We start from the raw sequence: 14220 nt of genomic DNA, 5'->3' as shown, positions 1-14220 counted from the left end.
ACAACAGCCCTCTATACTGTCAACAACACCTCCAACCTTTGTGTCATCTGCAAACTTGCTGACCCATCCTTTAATCCCCTCATCCAAGTCATTAATAAAAATTACAAACAGTAGAGGCCCAAGGACAGAGCCCTGTGGAACACTACTCACCACAGACTTCCAGGCAGAATAATTTCCTTCTACTACCACTCGCTGTCTTCTGTTCGCCAGCAAATTCTGTGTCCAGACAGCTAAGTTCCCCTGTATCCCATTCCTCCTGACCTTCTGAATGAGCCTTATCAAATGCCTTGTTGAAGTCCATATACACCACATCCACGGCTCAACCCTCATCAAAATTTCTAGTCACATCTTCAAAGAACTCGATAAGGTTTGTGAGGCAAGACCTGCCCCTCACAAGTCCGTGTTGACTGCATTTAATCAAGCCACGCTCTTCCAGATGGTTGTAAATCCTATCCCTCAGAATCCTTTCTAACACCTTGCAGACGATAAGTTGATATGAACGAGTTGGACTGAAGGGTCTGCTTCTCTGCTGTACATCTCTATGACTCTCTGTGGCAAAGAATTCCAAAGACTCATAACCAATGCTCAGTAGAAGTAATGTGTACGATCTACAAGATGCACTGCAGAAATTCACCAAAGACTTGTAAACAGTACCTTCCAAAACCACAACAACTTGAATCTGCAAATATTTGCTATCTTTCTGTCAGTTGCATGAGAAATTTGTGAGTGATGAATCGGGCTGATATAGCACAGCAATGTGTGTCTATAAAGGATTTTTTTTTCTGGGAAGAAGGATTAGTCATGGATTGAAAGAACAGAAAGAGGCCCTTCAACACACTGTATCTGCACTGGTCATCAAATATTACTCACTTACTTACTCACTCATTCATCCCATCTGGAGAGAGAATTCAGACGACATTCACCACATTGAACAAATTCCTTACACACAAGACACTCTGCTGTACCTTTGACTGCCTTCCATCTGCATCCCAGCTCTCAGGAAAAGGACTACTAAAGGTTAACCAAATGACAGACTCCCAACTGAATACTGATTCACTAAACTGTAAGTCACATTAACTAATGCTAGCATCTTTGTTTTTTAAAATGAGGATCCTTATGATCAGATTCAATCTTTAAATGTAAGTTATGTTTTTAAAAATGGTAGCAGACATATACTTACCATTTACAAACAGTAAACAATGCAAAGCACATTAAGGTTCCTGCCTAGTATTAGTATGTACTATTCTTGAGATATTCTTGAGATGGTACATACCCTGGGGATTAAAGAATCCTGTCATCCAAAATACATTTGGCCTTCCCTCAAATATCCAGGAGGAAAACTGTGCATTTCTCTCTAGGAATTCTGTGAACCAAAATCCCAGTGTAGCAGAATCCCAGGAAATCCTCTTCCAAACCACAGGCACTCGGGCATTATACATGTTATCTAAGGCATCTGTTAAATTCTGCAACGTGAAGAAGAGTAAGCAATGTAGTTAATATGCAATCATGTTAGAATTTAACATTCAATTTGACAGTGAGAAACATTGGTCAGAAAATTTAAATAAAAGTTTTCACAAAAGAATTGATACTGAGTTCGTTGGAATGGACAGAGAAAGGTGTTTTGTAGAAAAGGTGCTTGAGGATCAATGAACATGTTTTTAAATAGTTGTCAAAGTAAATGGCAGATACAGTAAAATGTGGATAAATGTGAGGCTATCCACTTTAGAATAAAAACTGCAAGGCACATTATGATATGATTGGCTATAAATTAAGAAAGGGGAATGTGTTACAAGACCTGTAAGTCCTCGTATACCAGTCATTCAAAGTTAGAGCGCAGGTACAGGTGAAGAAGGTAAATAGTATGTTGGCCTTCTTGACTCACAGCAAAGATAGCTCCCAGTGAGGAAGAAGATTAGAGGAAGGGGGTATGAGTACAGTTAATTATGGCGAATCAGAAATATACAGATCACATGAAAATAGTTGAGATATATAAAGTTATGAGGGACATAAATTGGGTAGACAGGAAGAAACATTTCTCCTTGATGGAGGGATCAATGACCAAGGGACATAGATTTAAGGTAAAGGGCAGAAGCTTTGAAGGAGATATGACAAAAACTTTTTCACTCAGATAGTGGTAGAAATCTGGAACTCACTGGCTACGCTGGTGGTAGAGGCAGTATCCTCAAAACATTCAGTATTTAGATGCATATTTGCAATGCCAAGGGGCATACAAGGTTCTTGGCCAAGGGTTGGAAAATGGAATTAGATTAGGTTGTTGTTTTTGATCGGCACAGAAGTGATGAGCTGTAGAGCCTATTTCTGTGTTACAGATCTCTAAGACTTTAGCAAAGAAAAAGAAATACAGTGTGGTCAAGAGTAGTGATAAGCCAGAGATTGGGAAAAAGTTAAAAGTCAGTAAAAGGTAATAGAATAATAAGGAGAGAGAAGATAAACTTTCAGAGTAAATTAGCAAATAATATCAAAATGGGTAACAAGAACTTTGTTAAACATATGAAAAGGAATTCAGAGAGCCAAGTGACAAAAGGCCCTTTAAGAAATGAGAATGCAGAAATAGTGAGGAAACAGGAAATGGCAGAGGAGTTGAATAAATAATTTGCATCACGCCAGAACTACTAAATAATGAAGTGGCAAAAAGAATAAAGGAAATCAATGCAATAATTATCATGAGAGTGAAATATAACAGGGAAACTAATGAAGCTAAAGACTGATAAGTCTCCTGGACTTCTTTGACTTGCATCCTAGCATGTTAAAGGAAGAAGCAACAGATACACTGGTAATAATCTTTCAATTCTCAAAGTTTCCAGAAAAGTTCCAGAGGATTGGAAAACTGTCATTGAAACTTAATCAGAAAAGGAAAGAAACAAAACAGGTAATTAAAGGCCAAATAAGATTTGTCACTTGGAAAATGTTAGAGCCTATTTAAAAGAATGCAATAGCAGAGTATCTAGAAATACATAATAAAATGAGGTGCAGCAAGTAGAGTCAGCATGGCTTCATGAAAGAGAAATCATGCCTAACATATCACAGAATCATACAGTACAGAAGAAGCCTTACAGCCCATTGGGTCAGTAATGTCAAATTATGAAAAATCTACACGAGTCAACCTTGCAGCAATTAGGCACATAGCCTTAGATATTCTGACTTTTCAAGTGTTCACCCATGTACTTTATAAAGATTTTAAGGTTATCCATGTGCAATTGTGTGAAACGGTTAAGGTATCTGATCAGAAAATTGGCCAACTCCAGATTATAACACAATACAAGCTAAAGAGTGTGGCAAAGGTCGGGGGCATTGCTAACCTCAGTAGATATGACACAGGCTGAATTTATGTAAATTCTCTAATATTGGTAACCCTCGTCAGAATTTGATTAAATGACTTTGCACATGTTTTGAAACAGCCCAAACAAAGACGTTCAAATACAAAAACAAGGTTATGCAATGACAAGTGTAATACAATGTTTTGGAAAGTTAATAGGATAACACAGATCAAAATTCAATGTACTGGCTGAATGAATAATGTACATCTAGTGATAATTTCTGACAGCTATTGATATTTTTTAAGTATAAAAAATCCTTCCTTTCTCTCTCTAACCATGAATTTTGTGGGAGAAACAGAGAGCTATAAGAAGCATCTCTCTCACTCTCTCTCCCCCAAATTTTAGCCAAACTGTATGCAGTACTATCATCAATAAATATTTATTACCGTCAGGCAAGCTGTGTTGATTTTTTCAAGTATTGTTGATTTTTTTGTTCTCACAGGTCCCAACTGTTTTAGCTACTTTTAGTCCAATTCTCGACCTGCCTAAATTACCCTCTGGGCAGTACATTCCAAATTTCCATCACTGTCTAAATTAAGACATTTTTTCTCAAATCCTCAGTAAACCTCCTGCTTTCCACCTTCAATTATGCCCCTTGTTCCTCACATTTGAACTAGAGGAAACAGCTGCTTTCTATCCACCATGTCCATGCCCCTCATAATCTTTGCACCTCTTTTAGATCCTCCCCCACACTTCTCTGCTCCAAAGAAAACAACCCGAGATTATGAATCCTCTCTTCACAGTCAAGGCATATCATCTAAGACAACATCCGAGTGAATCTCCTCTGCACCCCCTCCAGTACAATCACATCCATCTTATAGCATGGTGACCAGAACTGCATACAGTACTCTAGCTGTGTCAAACTAAAGTTCTGTATAGCTCCAACATAACCTCCTTGTTCTTATAATTTATGCTTCGACTAATAAGGGGATATATCTCATATACTGTCTTAACTATGCAACTAACCTGACCTGCCACCTTCAGGAATTTCTGGAGAAGCACTGCAAAATATCTCTGTTTTACTGAACTTCCTGGTATCCAGGCTTTTCTTGAACACTCCCTTGTCTTGATACTTCTTCCAAAGTGCATCAGCTCACCTTTATCAGGGTTAAGTTCAGCTGACCAATCTGTTTATATCCTGCTGCAACCTAAACTTTCTTCCACACTTCAATCACCTGGCCCATCTTCATATCATCTCCCCACATTTTCATTGATATTATTTATACATCATGAACAATAAGGGACCCAGCAGTTCTCTTTGTGGTATACTGGCCTCCAGTCACACAGAGGGGGATTTCTTTGGGAACAGTGACCACATTTCTGTAAGTTTTAGAATACCCGTAGATAAAGATGAGAGTGGTCCTAAGAGAAGAGTACTAAACTGGGCTAAGGCCAATTATATCAAAATTAGGCAGGAGCTGTGAAATGTGGATTGGACACAGCCATTTGAAGGGAAGTCCACATTTGAGCTGTGGGAGGATTTCAAAGATAGTTTAAAGATAGTGCAGATAGGCATAGAACATAGAACATAGAACATAGAACATAGAAGGATACAGCGCAGTACAGGCCCTTCGGCCCTCGATGTTGCGCCGACCGAATCCTACCTAACCTATACTAGCCCAATAACTTCCAAATGCCTATCCAATGCCCGCTTAAATGACCATAAAGAAGGAGAGTTCACCACTGATACGGGCAGGGCATTCCATGAACTCACAACCCGCTGTGTGAAGAATCTACCCCTAACATCTGTCCTATACCTACCACCCCTTAATTTAAAGCTATGTCCCCTAGTAACACCTGACTCCATTAGCGGTAAAAGGTTCTTAGTATCTACCCTATCTAAACCCCTAATCATCTTATACACTTCTATCAGATCTCCCCTAAACCTTCTCTTCTCCAATGAGAACAGCCCCAAGTGCCTCAGCCTTTCCTCATAAGATTTTCCTACCATTCCAGGCAACATCCTGGTAAACCTCCTCTGCACTCGTTCTAAAGCTTCCACATCCTTCCTATAGTATGGCGACCAAAACTGCACACAATACTCCAGATGAGGCCGCACCAGAGTCTTATACAACTGCAACATGACCTCAGGACTCCGGAACTCAATTCCTCTGCCAATAAAGCCCAGTACACCATATGCCTTCCTCACAGCACTATTTACCTGGGTGGCAACTTTCAGAGATCTGTGTACATGGACACCAAGATCCCTCTGCTCATCCACACTACCAAGTAGCCTACCATTAGCCCAGTAATCCATCATCTTGTTATTCCTACCAAAGTGAACGACTTCGCACTTAGCTACATTGAATTCCATTTGCCACATTTCCGCCCAGCTCTGCAACTTATCTATATCCCGCTGTAACCTACCACTTCCTTCCTCACTATCCACAACTCCACCGACTTTTGTGTCATCCGCAAACTTGCTTACCCAGCTTTCAAGTCCTTCCTCTAGATCATTTATAAAGATAACAAAAAGCAATGGTCCCAAAACAGATCCTTGTGGTACACCGCTAGTAACTGCGCTCCAAGATGAATATAATCCATCAACTACTACCCTCTGTCTCCTTCCAGCCAGCCAATTCCTAATCCAAACCTCTAATGTATCCTCAATGCCATACCTCCGAAGTTTTAGCATTAGCCTACCATGGGGAACCTTATCGAACGCCTTACTAAAATCCATATACACAACATCTACTGCTTTACCCTCATCCACTTCCTTGGTCACCTTCTCAAAGAACTCAATAAGGTTTGTGAGGCACGACCTGCCCTTCACATTGAAAGCAAAGGATAGAAAGGGCAAGATTCATGAACTGTGGATGAGAGGAGAAATTGTCCGACTAGCCAAGAGGAAAAGGGAAACGTATATAAGATCCAGGCAGCTAAGAACAAAACCATCCCTGGAGGAATATCAGGAGAGTAGGACCAATCTTAAACATCTTATTCTTATATAAGAAGCAAGCGGGAACTAAAGAAAGGACTGCTCCACTGAAGGATAATGAAGGAAGGCTGTGTGTCGAACCTGAGAGAATGGGTAAGATTCTGAATGATTACTTTGCATCAGTGTTCACTGAGGAGAGGAACTTGATGAATCTTGAGATTAGAGATAGGAGTTTGATTAGTCGGTGTCACGTTGACATAAGTAGGAAAGATGTGTTGGGTAGGTTGGAGGTTATTAAGGTGGACAAATCCCCGGGACCGGATGGGATCTATCCCAGGTTGCTGAGGGAGGCAAGAGAAGAAATAGCTGGGGCACTGACAGATATCTTTCTGGCATCCTTAAATATACCTTTGTTTAAGGAGAACTGGAATGTTGCTCATGTTGTCCCCCGTACAAAGGTAGTAGGGATAATCCGGGTAACTACAGACCAGTGAGCCTGACATCAGTGTGGAAAGTTGCTGGAGAGGGCACTGAGGGATGGAATCTATTTATATTTAGAAAAGAATGGGCTTATCAGTGATAGGCAACATGGTTTTGTGCAGGGGAGATCATGCCTTACCAACTTAAGGAAGTGAGGAAGTGACCAAGTTGATAGATGAAGGAAGGGTTATTGATGGACTTTAGTAAGGCATTTGATAAGGTTCCTGATGGTAGACTAATGGAGAAAGTGAGGTCACATGATGTGCAAGCTGTTCTAGCTAGGTGGATAAAGAACTGTTTGAGCAACAGGAGACAGAGAGTAGTAGTTGAAGGGAGTTTCTCAAAATGGAGAAAGGTGACCACTGGTGTTCCGTAGGGGTCAGTGCTGGGACCACTATTGTTTGTAATATACATAAAAGATCTGGAAGAAGACATTGCTGGTATGTTCAGCAAGTTTGCAGATGGTACGAAGATTGGTGGAGTAGCAGAAAGAATAAGGGACTGTCAAAGAATACAGGAGGATATAGATAGACTGGAGAGTTGAACAGAAAAGTGGCAGATGGATTTCAATCCAGGCAAATGTGAGGTGATGCATTTAGGCAAGACTAACTCTAGAGCGAATCATACAATGAACGGAAGACCCTTGGGAAAAGTTGATGGGCAGAGAGATCTGGGAGTGCAGGTCCATTGTATCCTGAAGGTTGCTGCACAGGTGGATAGAGTGGTCAAGAAGGCGTATAGTATGCTTGCCTTCATTGGACGGGGTATTGAGTATTCTGCCACCCCCAAAAAGACCCCAACACCAGGGATATATTTCCCTCCTCACCCCTTTCCGTCTTCCGCAAAGACCATTCCCTCCGTGACTACCTGGTCAGGTCCACGCCCCCCTACAACCCACCCTCCCATCCTGGCACCTTCCCCTGCCACCGCAGGAACTGTAAAACCTGTGCCCACACCTCCTCCCTCACCTCTATCCAAGGTCCTAAAAGAGCCTTCCACATCCATCAAAATTTTACCTGCACATCCACTAATATCATTTATTGTATCCATTGTTCCCGATGCGGTCTCCTCTACATTGGGGAGACTGGGCGCCTCCTAGCAGAGTGCTTTAGGGAACATCTCTGAGACACCCGCACCAATCAACCACACCGCCCTGTGGCCCAACATTTCAACTCCCCCTCCCACTCTGCTGAGAACATGGAGGTCCTGGGCCTCCTTCGCCACTGCTCCCTCACCACCAGACGCCTGGAGGAAGATCGCCTCATCTTCTGCCTCGGAACACTTCAACCCCACGGCATCAATGTGGACTTCAACAGTTTCCTCATTTCCCCATCCCCCACCTCACCCTAGTTCCAAACTTCCAGCTCAGTATTGTCCCCATGACTTGTCCAGACTTGTCCTACCCGTCTATCTCCTTTTCCACCTATCCACTCCACCCTCTCCTCCCTGACCTATCACCTTCATTCCCTCCCCCACTCATCTATTGTACACTATGCTACTTTCTCCCCATCCCCGCCCTCCTCTAGCTTATCTCTCCACGCTTCAGGCTCTCTGCCTTTATTCCTGATGAAGGGCTTTTGCCCGAAACGTCGATTTCGCTGCTCGTTGGATGCTGCCTGAACTGCTGTGCTCTTCTAGCACCACTAATCCAGAATCTGGTTTCCAGCATCTGCAGTCATTGTTTTTAACCTATAAGAGCTGGCAAGTCATATTAAAATTGTACAAGACATTGATTCGGCCACATTTAGAATACTGTGTACAGTTCTGGGCACCACATTACCAAAAGGATATGGATGCTTTGGAGAGGGTGCAGAGAAGATTTACGAGGATGTTGCCTGGTGTGGAAGGTGCTAGCTATGAAGAAAGGTTGAGTAGGTTAGGATTGTTTTCTTTAGGAAAAAGGAGTTTGAGGGAGGACCTGATTGAGGTTTACAAAATCATGAAGGGTATAGACAGGGTGGATAGAGACAAGCCTTTTCCCAGGGTGAAGGATTCAATAACGAGAGTCATGCTTTCAAGGTGAGAAGTAGAAAGTTTAAGGGGGATACACGTGGCCAGTACTTCACACAGAGGGTGGTGGGTGTCTGGAACATGTTACCAGCAGAGGTAGTAGAGGCAGGCATGGTAGATTCATTTAAGATGTGTCTGGACAGATGTATGAGTAGGTGGTGAACAGAGGGATACAGATGCTTAGATTTGGATTGGCTCAGGCTTGGAGGACCAAAGGTACCTGGGCTGTAAATTTTCTTTGTTCTTTGTTCTTGAACAGATATCCACCACCACCTTGTCTCTTAGCAAATATTGGATCCAACTTTCTAGGTTACCCTGGATCCCACAAGCTTTTAACCTCTTTTTCATGCGGAACATGCTCAACCTCTTCCCTAGGTACCTTTCCATGTAATTGCAGGAGATACAACATCTGCCCCTTCACCTCCTTGCTCATCATCCCAGGACCTAAACAGTCATTCCTGTGAAGCAGCATTTTACCCATACTTCCTCCAACCTGATCGATTGAAATTGATATACCCAATGTGGCTTACTCTACATTGGGGAAACTAAAATGCAAACTGGGTGACTGTTTTGCAGAGCATCTCCAGTCCATGCTCAAGCATGACCCCAACCTTCCCATAGCCAGTCTTTTTAGCACAGTGTCCTGCTCGCATTTTGACTTGTCTGTCCTCGATATGCTACAATGCTCCAGGGTATCATAGCACAAACTGAAGGAACAACATCTCATCTGAAGGTTAGGCACTTTACAACCATCTGGACTTAATATTGGGTTCAACAGCTTCAGATTATGAATTGATTCTCTTTCTTTCATTTTTACTTGTTGCATTCTTTGTCACCAGAGAATGTACTCTCTGTCCTCTCTCACCTCCCCAGCCCATTGGGACTGTCTCCTCTTTCTATTTTGGCAGTTAGACATTGTTCTGCCATTTCCACATTCTGGTCACTTAATCTGCACTATCAGCACCCTTTCTCCCCCAGCAGTCAACACTCGTCATTCCCATTGCATAAATGCTGCCCCCTCCACATGTTAGCACTGATGAAGAGTCATGTAGACTCAAAACGTTAGCTTGTTCACTCTCCACGGATGCTGCACGACCCACTGTGATTTCCAGCAATTTTTGTTTTTCGTACAGATTCCACCATCAGCAGTAATTTGTTCCTACAAACCTTGTCAAAAGCCTTGCTGAAATCCATTTGAGCTATGTGGGTGGCACAGTGGCTTAGTGGTTAGCACTACAGCCTCACAGTGCCACGGACCTGGCTTCGATTCCAGCTTCAGGTGACTGCCGACAAGGAGTTTGCACAGTCTCCTTGTGTCTATGTGAGTTTCCTCCCACAATCCAAAGATGTACAGGTTAGGTGTCTTGGCGATGCTAAATTGCCTGTAGTGTTAGGCACATTAGTCAGGGAAAATGTAGAGAAGGAAGAGAATGGGTCTGGGTGGATTACTCTTCTTAGGGCTGATGTGAATGTGCTGGGCCAAATGGCCTGTTTCCACACTGTAGGGATTCAAAGTAAATTCTTATGGGCGGCTCAGTGGTTGGCACTGCAATCTCACAGCACTAGGGATGCAGACTCGATTCCAGTCTTGGGTAACTGTCTGTGTGGAATTTGCACATTTGCCCTATGTCAGTATGGGTTTGCTCTGGTTTCCTCCCACAATCCAAAGATGTGCAGGTTAGATGGATTGGCCATGCTATAGCTCGAGTTCATTAGATGGGTCGGTGTTTGTACAATGTGTGCAGGAGGGTTTCCTGACACAATATGTCGACAGGCCAACAAGAGGGGAGGCTATATTGGATTTGGTTCTAGGTAATGAACCAGGCCAGGTGTTAGACTTGGAGGTAGGTGAGCACTTCGGGGACAGTGACCACAACTCGGTGACTTTTACTTTAGTGATGGAGAGGGATAATCGTGTGCCGCAGGGCAAGAGCTATAGCTGGGGGCAGGGAAATTATGATGCAGTGAGGCATGACTTAGGATGTGTGGATTGGAAAAACAGGCTTCAAGAGAAGAACACTAATGAGATGTGGGGAGTGTTCAAGGAGCAGCTACTGCGTGTCCTCGATAGGTATGTACCAGTCAGGCATGGTGTAAAGGGCCTTGTGAGGCAGCCGTGGTTTAGTAAGGAATTGGAGTCCCTTGTGAAAGGGAAGAAGGCGGCATATGTAAAGATGAGGCGTGAAGGTTCAGTAGGGGCGATTGAGTGTTATAAGGTAGCCAGGAAGGAGCTAAAGAGGGAGCTAAGAGAAGCGAGAAGGGGACATGAAAAGTCTTTAGCTGGTAGGATTAGGGAAAACCCAAAGGCTTTCTATAGGTATGTCAAGAATAAAAGGATGACTAGGGTAGGTATCGGTCCAGTCAAGGATAGTAGTGGGAAGTTGTGTGTGGAGGCGGAGGAGATTGGAGAGACATTAAATCAGTACTTTTCATCAGTATTCACTCAGGAACAGGACACTGTTGCTGATGTGAATATGGAATCACAAATAATTAGAATGGATGCCCTGGAAATATGCAGGGAAGAGGTTTTGGGAATATTGGAAAGGATGAATATAGATAAGTCTCCTGGGCCTGATGGCATTTACCCCAGGATCCTATGGGAAGCTAGGGAGGAGATAGCAGAGCCATTGGCCTGGATTTTTATGTCGTCGTTGTCAACAGGAATAGTACCAGAGGACTGGAGGATAGCGAATGTGGTCCCATTGTTCAAGAAAGGGAGTAGGGATATCCCTAGCAACTATAGGCCAGTGAGTCTGACTTCAGTGGTGGGCAAAGTCTTAGAGAGAATGGTAAGGGATAAGATTTATGAACATCTGGGTAGGAATAACGTGATCAGGGATAGCCAGCATGGTTTTGTGAAGGGCAGGTCGTGCCTCACAAACCTTATTGAGTTCTTTGAGAAGGTGACCAAGGAAGTGGATGAGGGTAAAGCAGTAGATGTTGTGTATATGGATTTTAGTAAGGCGTTCGATAAGGTTCCCCATGGTAGGCTAATGCTAAAACTTCGGAGGTATGGCATTGAGGATACATTAGAGGTTTGGATTAGGAATTGGCTGGCTGGAAGGAGACAGAGGGTAGTAGTTGATGGATTATGTTCATCTTGGAGCGCAGTTACTAGCGGTGTACCACAAGGATCTGTTTTGGGACCATTGCTTTTTGTTATCTTTATAAATGATCTAGAGGAAGGACTTGAAAGCTGGGTAAGCAAGTTTGCGGATGACACAAAAGTCGGTGGAGTTGTGGATAGTGAGGAAGGAAGTGGTAGGTTACAGCGGGATATAGATAAGTTGCAGAGCTGGGCGGAAATGTGGCAAATGGAATTCAATGTAGCTAAGTGCGAAGTCGTTCACTTTGGTAGGAATAACAAGATGATGGATTACTGGGCTAATGGTAGGCTACTTGGTAGTGTGGATGAGCAGAGGGATCTTGGTGTCCATGTACACAGATCTCTGAAAGTTGCCACCCAGGTAAATAGTGCTGTGAGGAAGGCATATGGTGTACTGGGCTTTATTGGCAGAGGAATTGAGTTCCGGAGTCCTGAGGTCATGTTGCAGTTGTATAAGACTCTGGTGAGGCCTCATCTGGAGTATTGTGTGCAGTTTTGGTCGCCATACTATAGGAAGGATGTGGAAGCTTTAGAACGAGTGCAGAGGAGGTTTACCAGGATGTTGCCTGGAATGGTAGGAAAATCTTATGAGGAAAGGCTGAGGCACTTGGGGCTGTTCTCATTGGAGAAGAGAAGGTTTAGGGGAGATCTGATAGAAGTGTATAAGATGATTAGGGGTTTAGATAGGGTAGATACTAAGAACCTTTTACCGCTAATGGAGTCAGGTGTTACTAGGGGACATAGCTTTAAATTAAGGGGTGGTAGGTATAGGACAGATGTTAGGGGTAGATTCTTCACACAGCGGGTTGTGAGTTCATGGAATGCCCTGCCCGTATCAGTGGTGAACTCTCCTTCTTTATGGTCATTTAAGCGGGCATTGGATAGGCATTTGGAAGTTATTGGGCTAGTATAGGTTAGGTAGGATTCGGTCGGCGCAACATCGAGGGCCGAAGGGCCTGTACTGCGCTGTATCCTTCTATGTTCTATGTTCTATGTTCTAAATTGTCCATAGTGTTAGGTGCATTGGTCAGAGGGAAATGGGTTTGGGTGGGTTACTTTTAGGAGGGTTGGTGTGGATTGATTGGGTCAAAGGACCTCTTTCCACATTGCAGGGAATCTAATCTATATCAACTGCATATTCTCATCTCTACATTTTGCCACCTGCTCAAAAAATTCCAGCAGATGTTAGGCATGTCCTTCATCTGACAGAGCCATGTTGGCTATTCTGATCAAACTGTTACCCTGTTAATGGAGATTAATACTCCACTTCCAAATTTTCCCCAACAGTTTCCCTTCTGCTAATGTGAGACTCTCAGGTCTGTAATTCCTTGGTTTTCCTCAACCACCTTTGTTGAAAGGTAGAATCACATTAACTGTCCTCCTGCTCTCTGGCACCTCCCCTGTAGCCAGAAAGAAATTAAAAATTGGGTCAGGGCTCCAGTGGTTTCCTTCCACGCCTCTCATTGTGAATCATTCAGACCTCAGGATTTTTCTACTTTTAAGCCCACTGAATTCTCCAATATCTCCTCACCCTCTGTCAATCTGCTCAATAACATCTCGGTCCCTCTTCTTGAATTCTGTACCGACCTCTTCTCCCAAGTGAAGTAATCATTTAATACTCTACCAATGTCCTCTGATTCCATACATTGATTTCCCCTTGGTCCCTAATGAGCCTTATACTTTCTCTGCTTGTTCCCTTCCTCCTAATATACATGAAGCATATCCTGGGATTCTTCATCTTGTCCTCCAGTGTTTTTTTTTCATTTTTTTTCACAGCTAATTATTTTCTTCAGTTCCCAGTGCACATTCCATTCTCCACTGGTGCCCGAGTTGATTTGTTCTCTTTGTACCAGTTATACACTTTGCTTTTCCTTTTTATCCAGTTCTGAATATTCATCCTCATCCAGGGATCTATGGGCTAGTTGCTCCTATGTTTCACTCTAAAGGAAATATGTTGGGCCTGTAATCTGCCCAGTTCCTTTTCTAATCCTTCCCATTGTTCACCCTCAAGTACTTATTCTCAGTCGACTTTGACCAGATCCTGCCTTATTTTAATGAAATCTGCTTTGCCACAATTGAAAACCCTATTTCTCAGATCACCTTTTGCCTTTTCCATAACAGACTCATGACAAATGGGCAATTAAGTCTTCATGCAGAGTGCATGCTCTGAAGTAAAGGGGTTAATTGCAAGCAAAGCTGTTTTTAAATAGATAGCTAACCCCGAAAGTAACAAGGAGCATGGGAGCTACTTCTGAAAACAAAGCAATTAGCAGACTTTAGATCTCCAGAAATTTAACCAATGTTGAGAATGAAAGAATCTATTGAATCGTCAATAAGGTCACATCACAAACTTGAAAGAGTGAAAATTGTATAAGAATCCAACCCCAGAACAAGTCAGTAGCAACACT

General features: G+C 42.9%; 1 protein-coding gene across 1 annotated transcript in view; it reads right to left on the bottom strand.

Moving 5' to 3' along the window:
• Nucleotides 1-14220, bottom strand: part of LOC132834281 (dynein axonemal heavy chain 8-like) — a 1170382-nt gene that overhangs the window by 27365 nt on the left and 1128797 nt on the right. Inside the window, exon 90 of the mRNA XM_060853001.1 lies at nucleotides 1274-1463. Within this exon, the coding sequence (XP_060708984.1) occupies nucleotides 1274-1463 (190 nt within the window). The remainder of the gene's footprint in view (nucleotides 1-1273; nucleotides 1464-14220) is intronic.

Source organism: Hemiscyllium ocellatum, chromosome 3, assembly GCF_020745735.1.
Source record: "Hemiscyllium ocellatum isolate sHemOce1 chromosome 3, sHemOce1.pat.X.cur, whole genome shotgun sequence".
Lineage (NCBI taxonomy): Eukaryota > Metazoa > Chordata > Chondrichthyes > Orectolobiformes > Hemiscylliidae > Hemiscyllium > Hemiscyllium ocellatum.
This window is presented reverse-complemented; position numbering and strand designations above follow the sequence as displayed.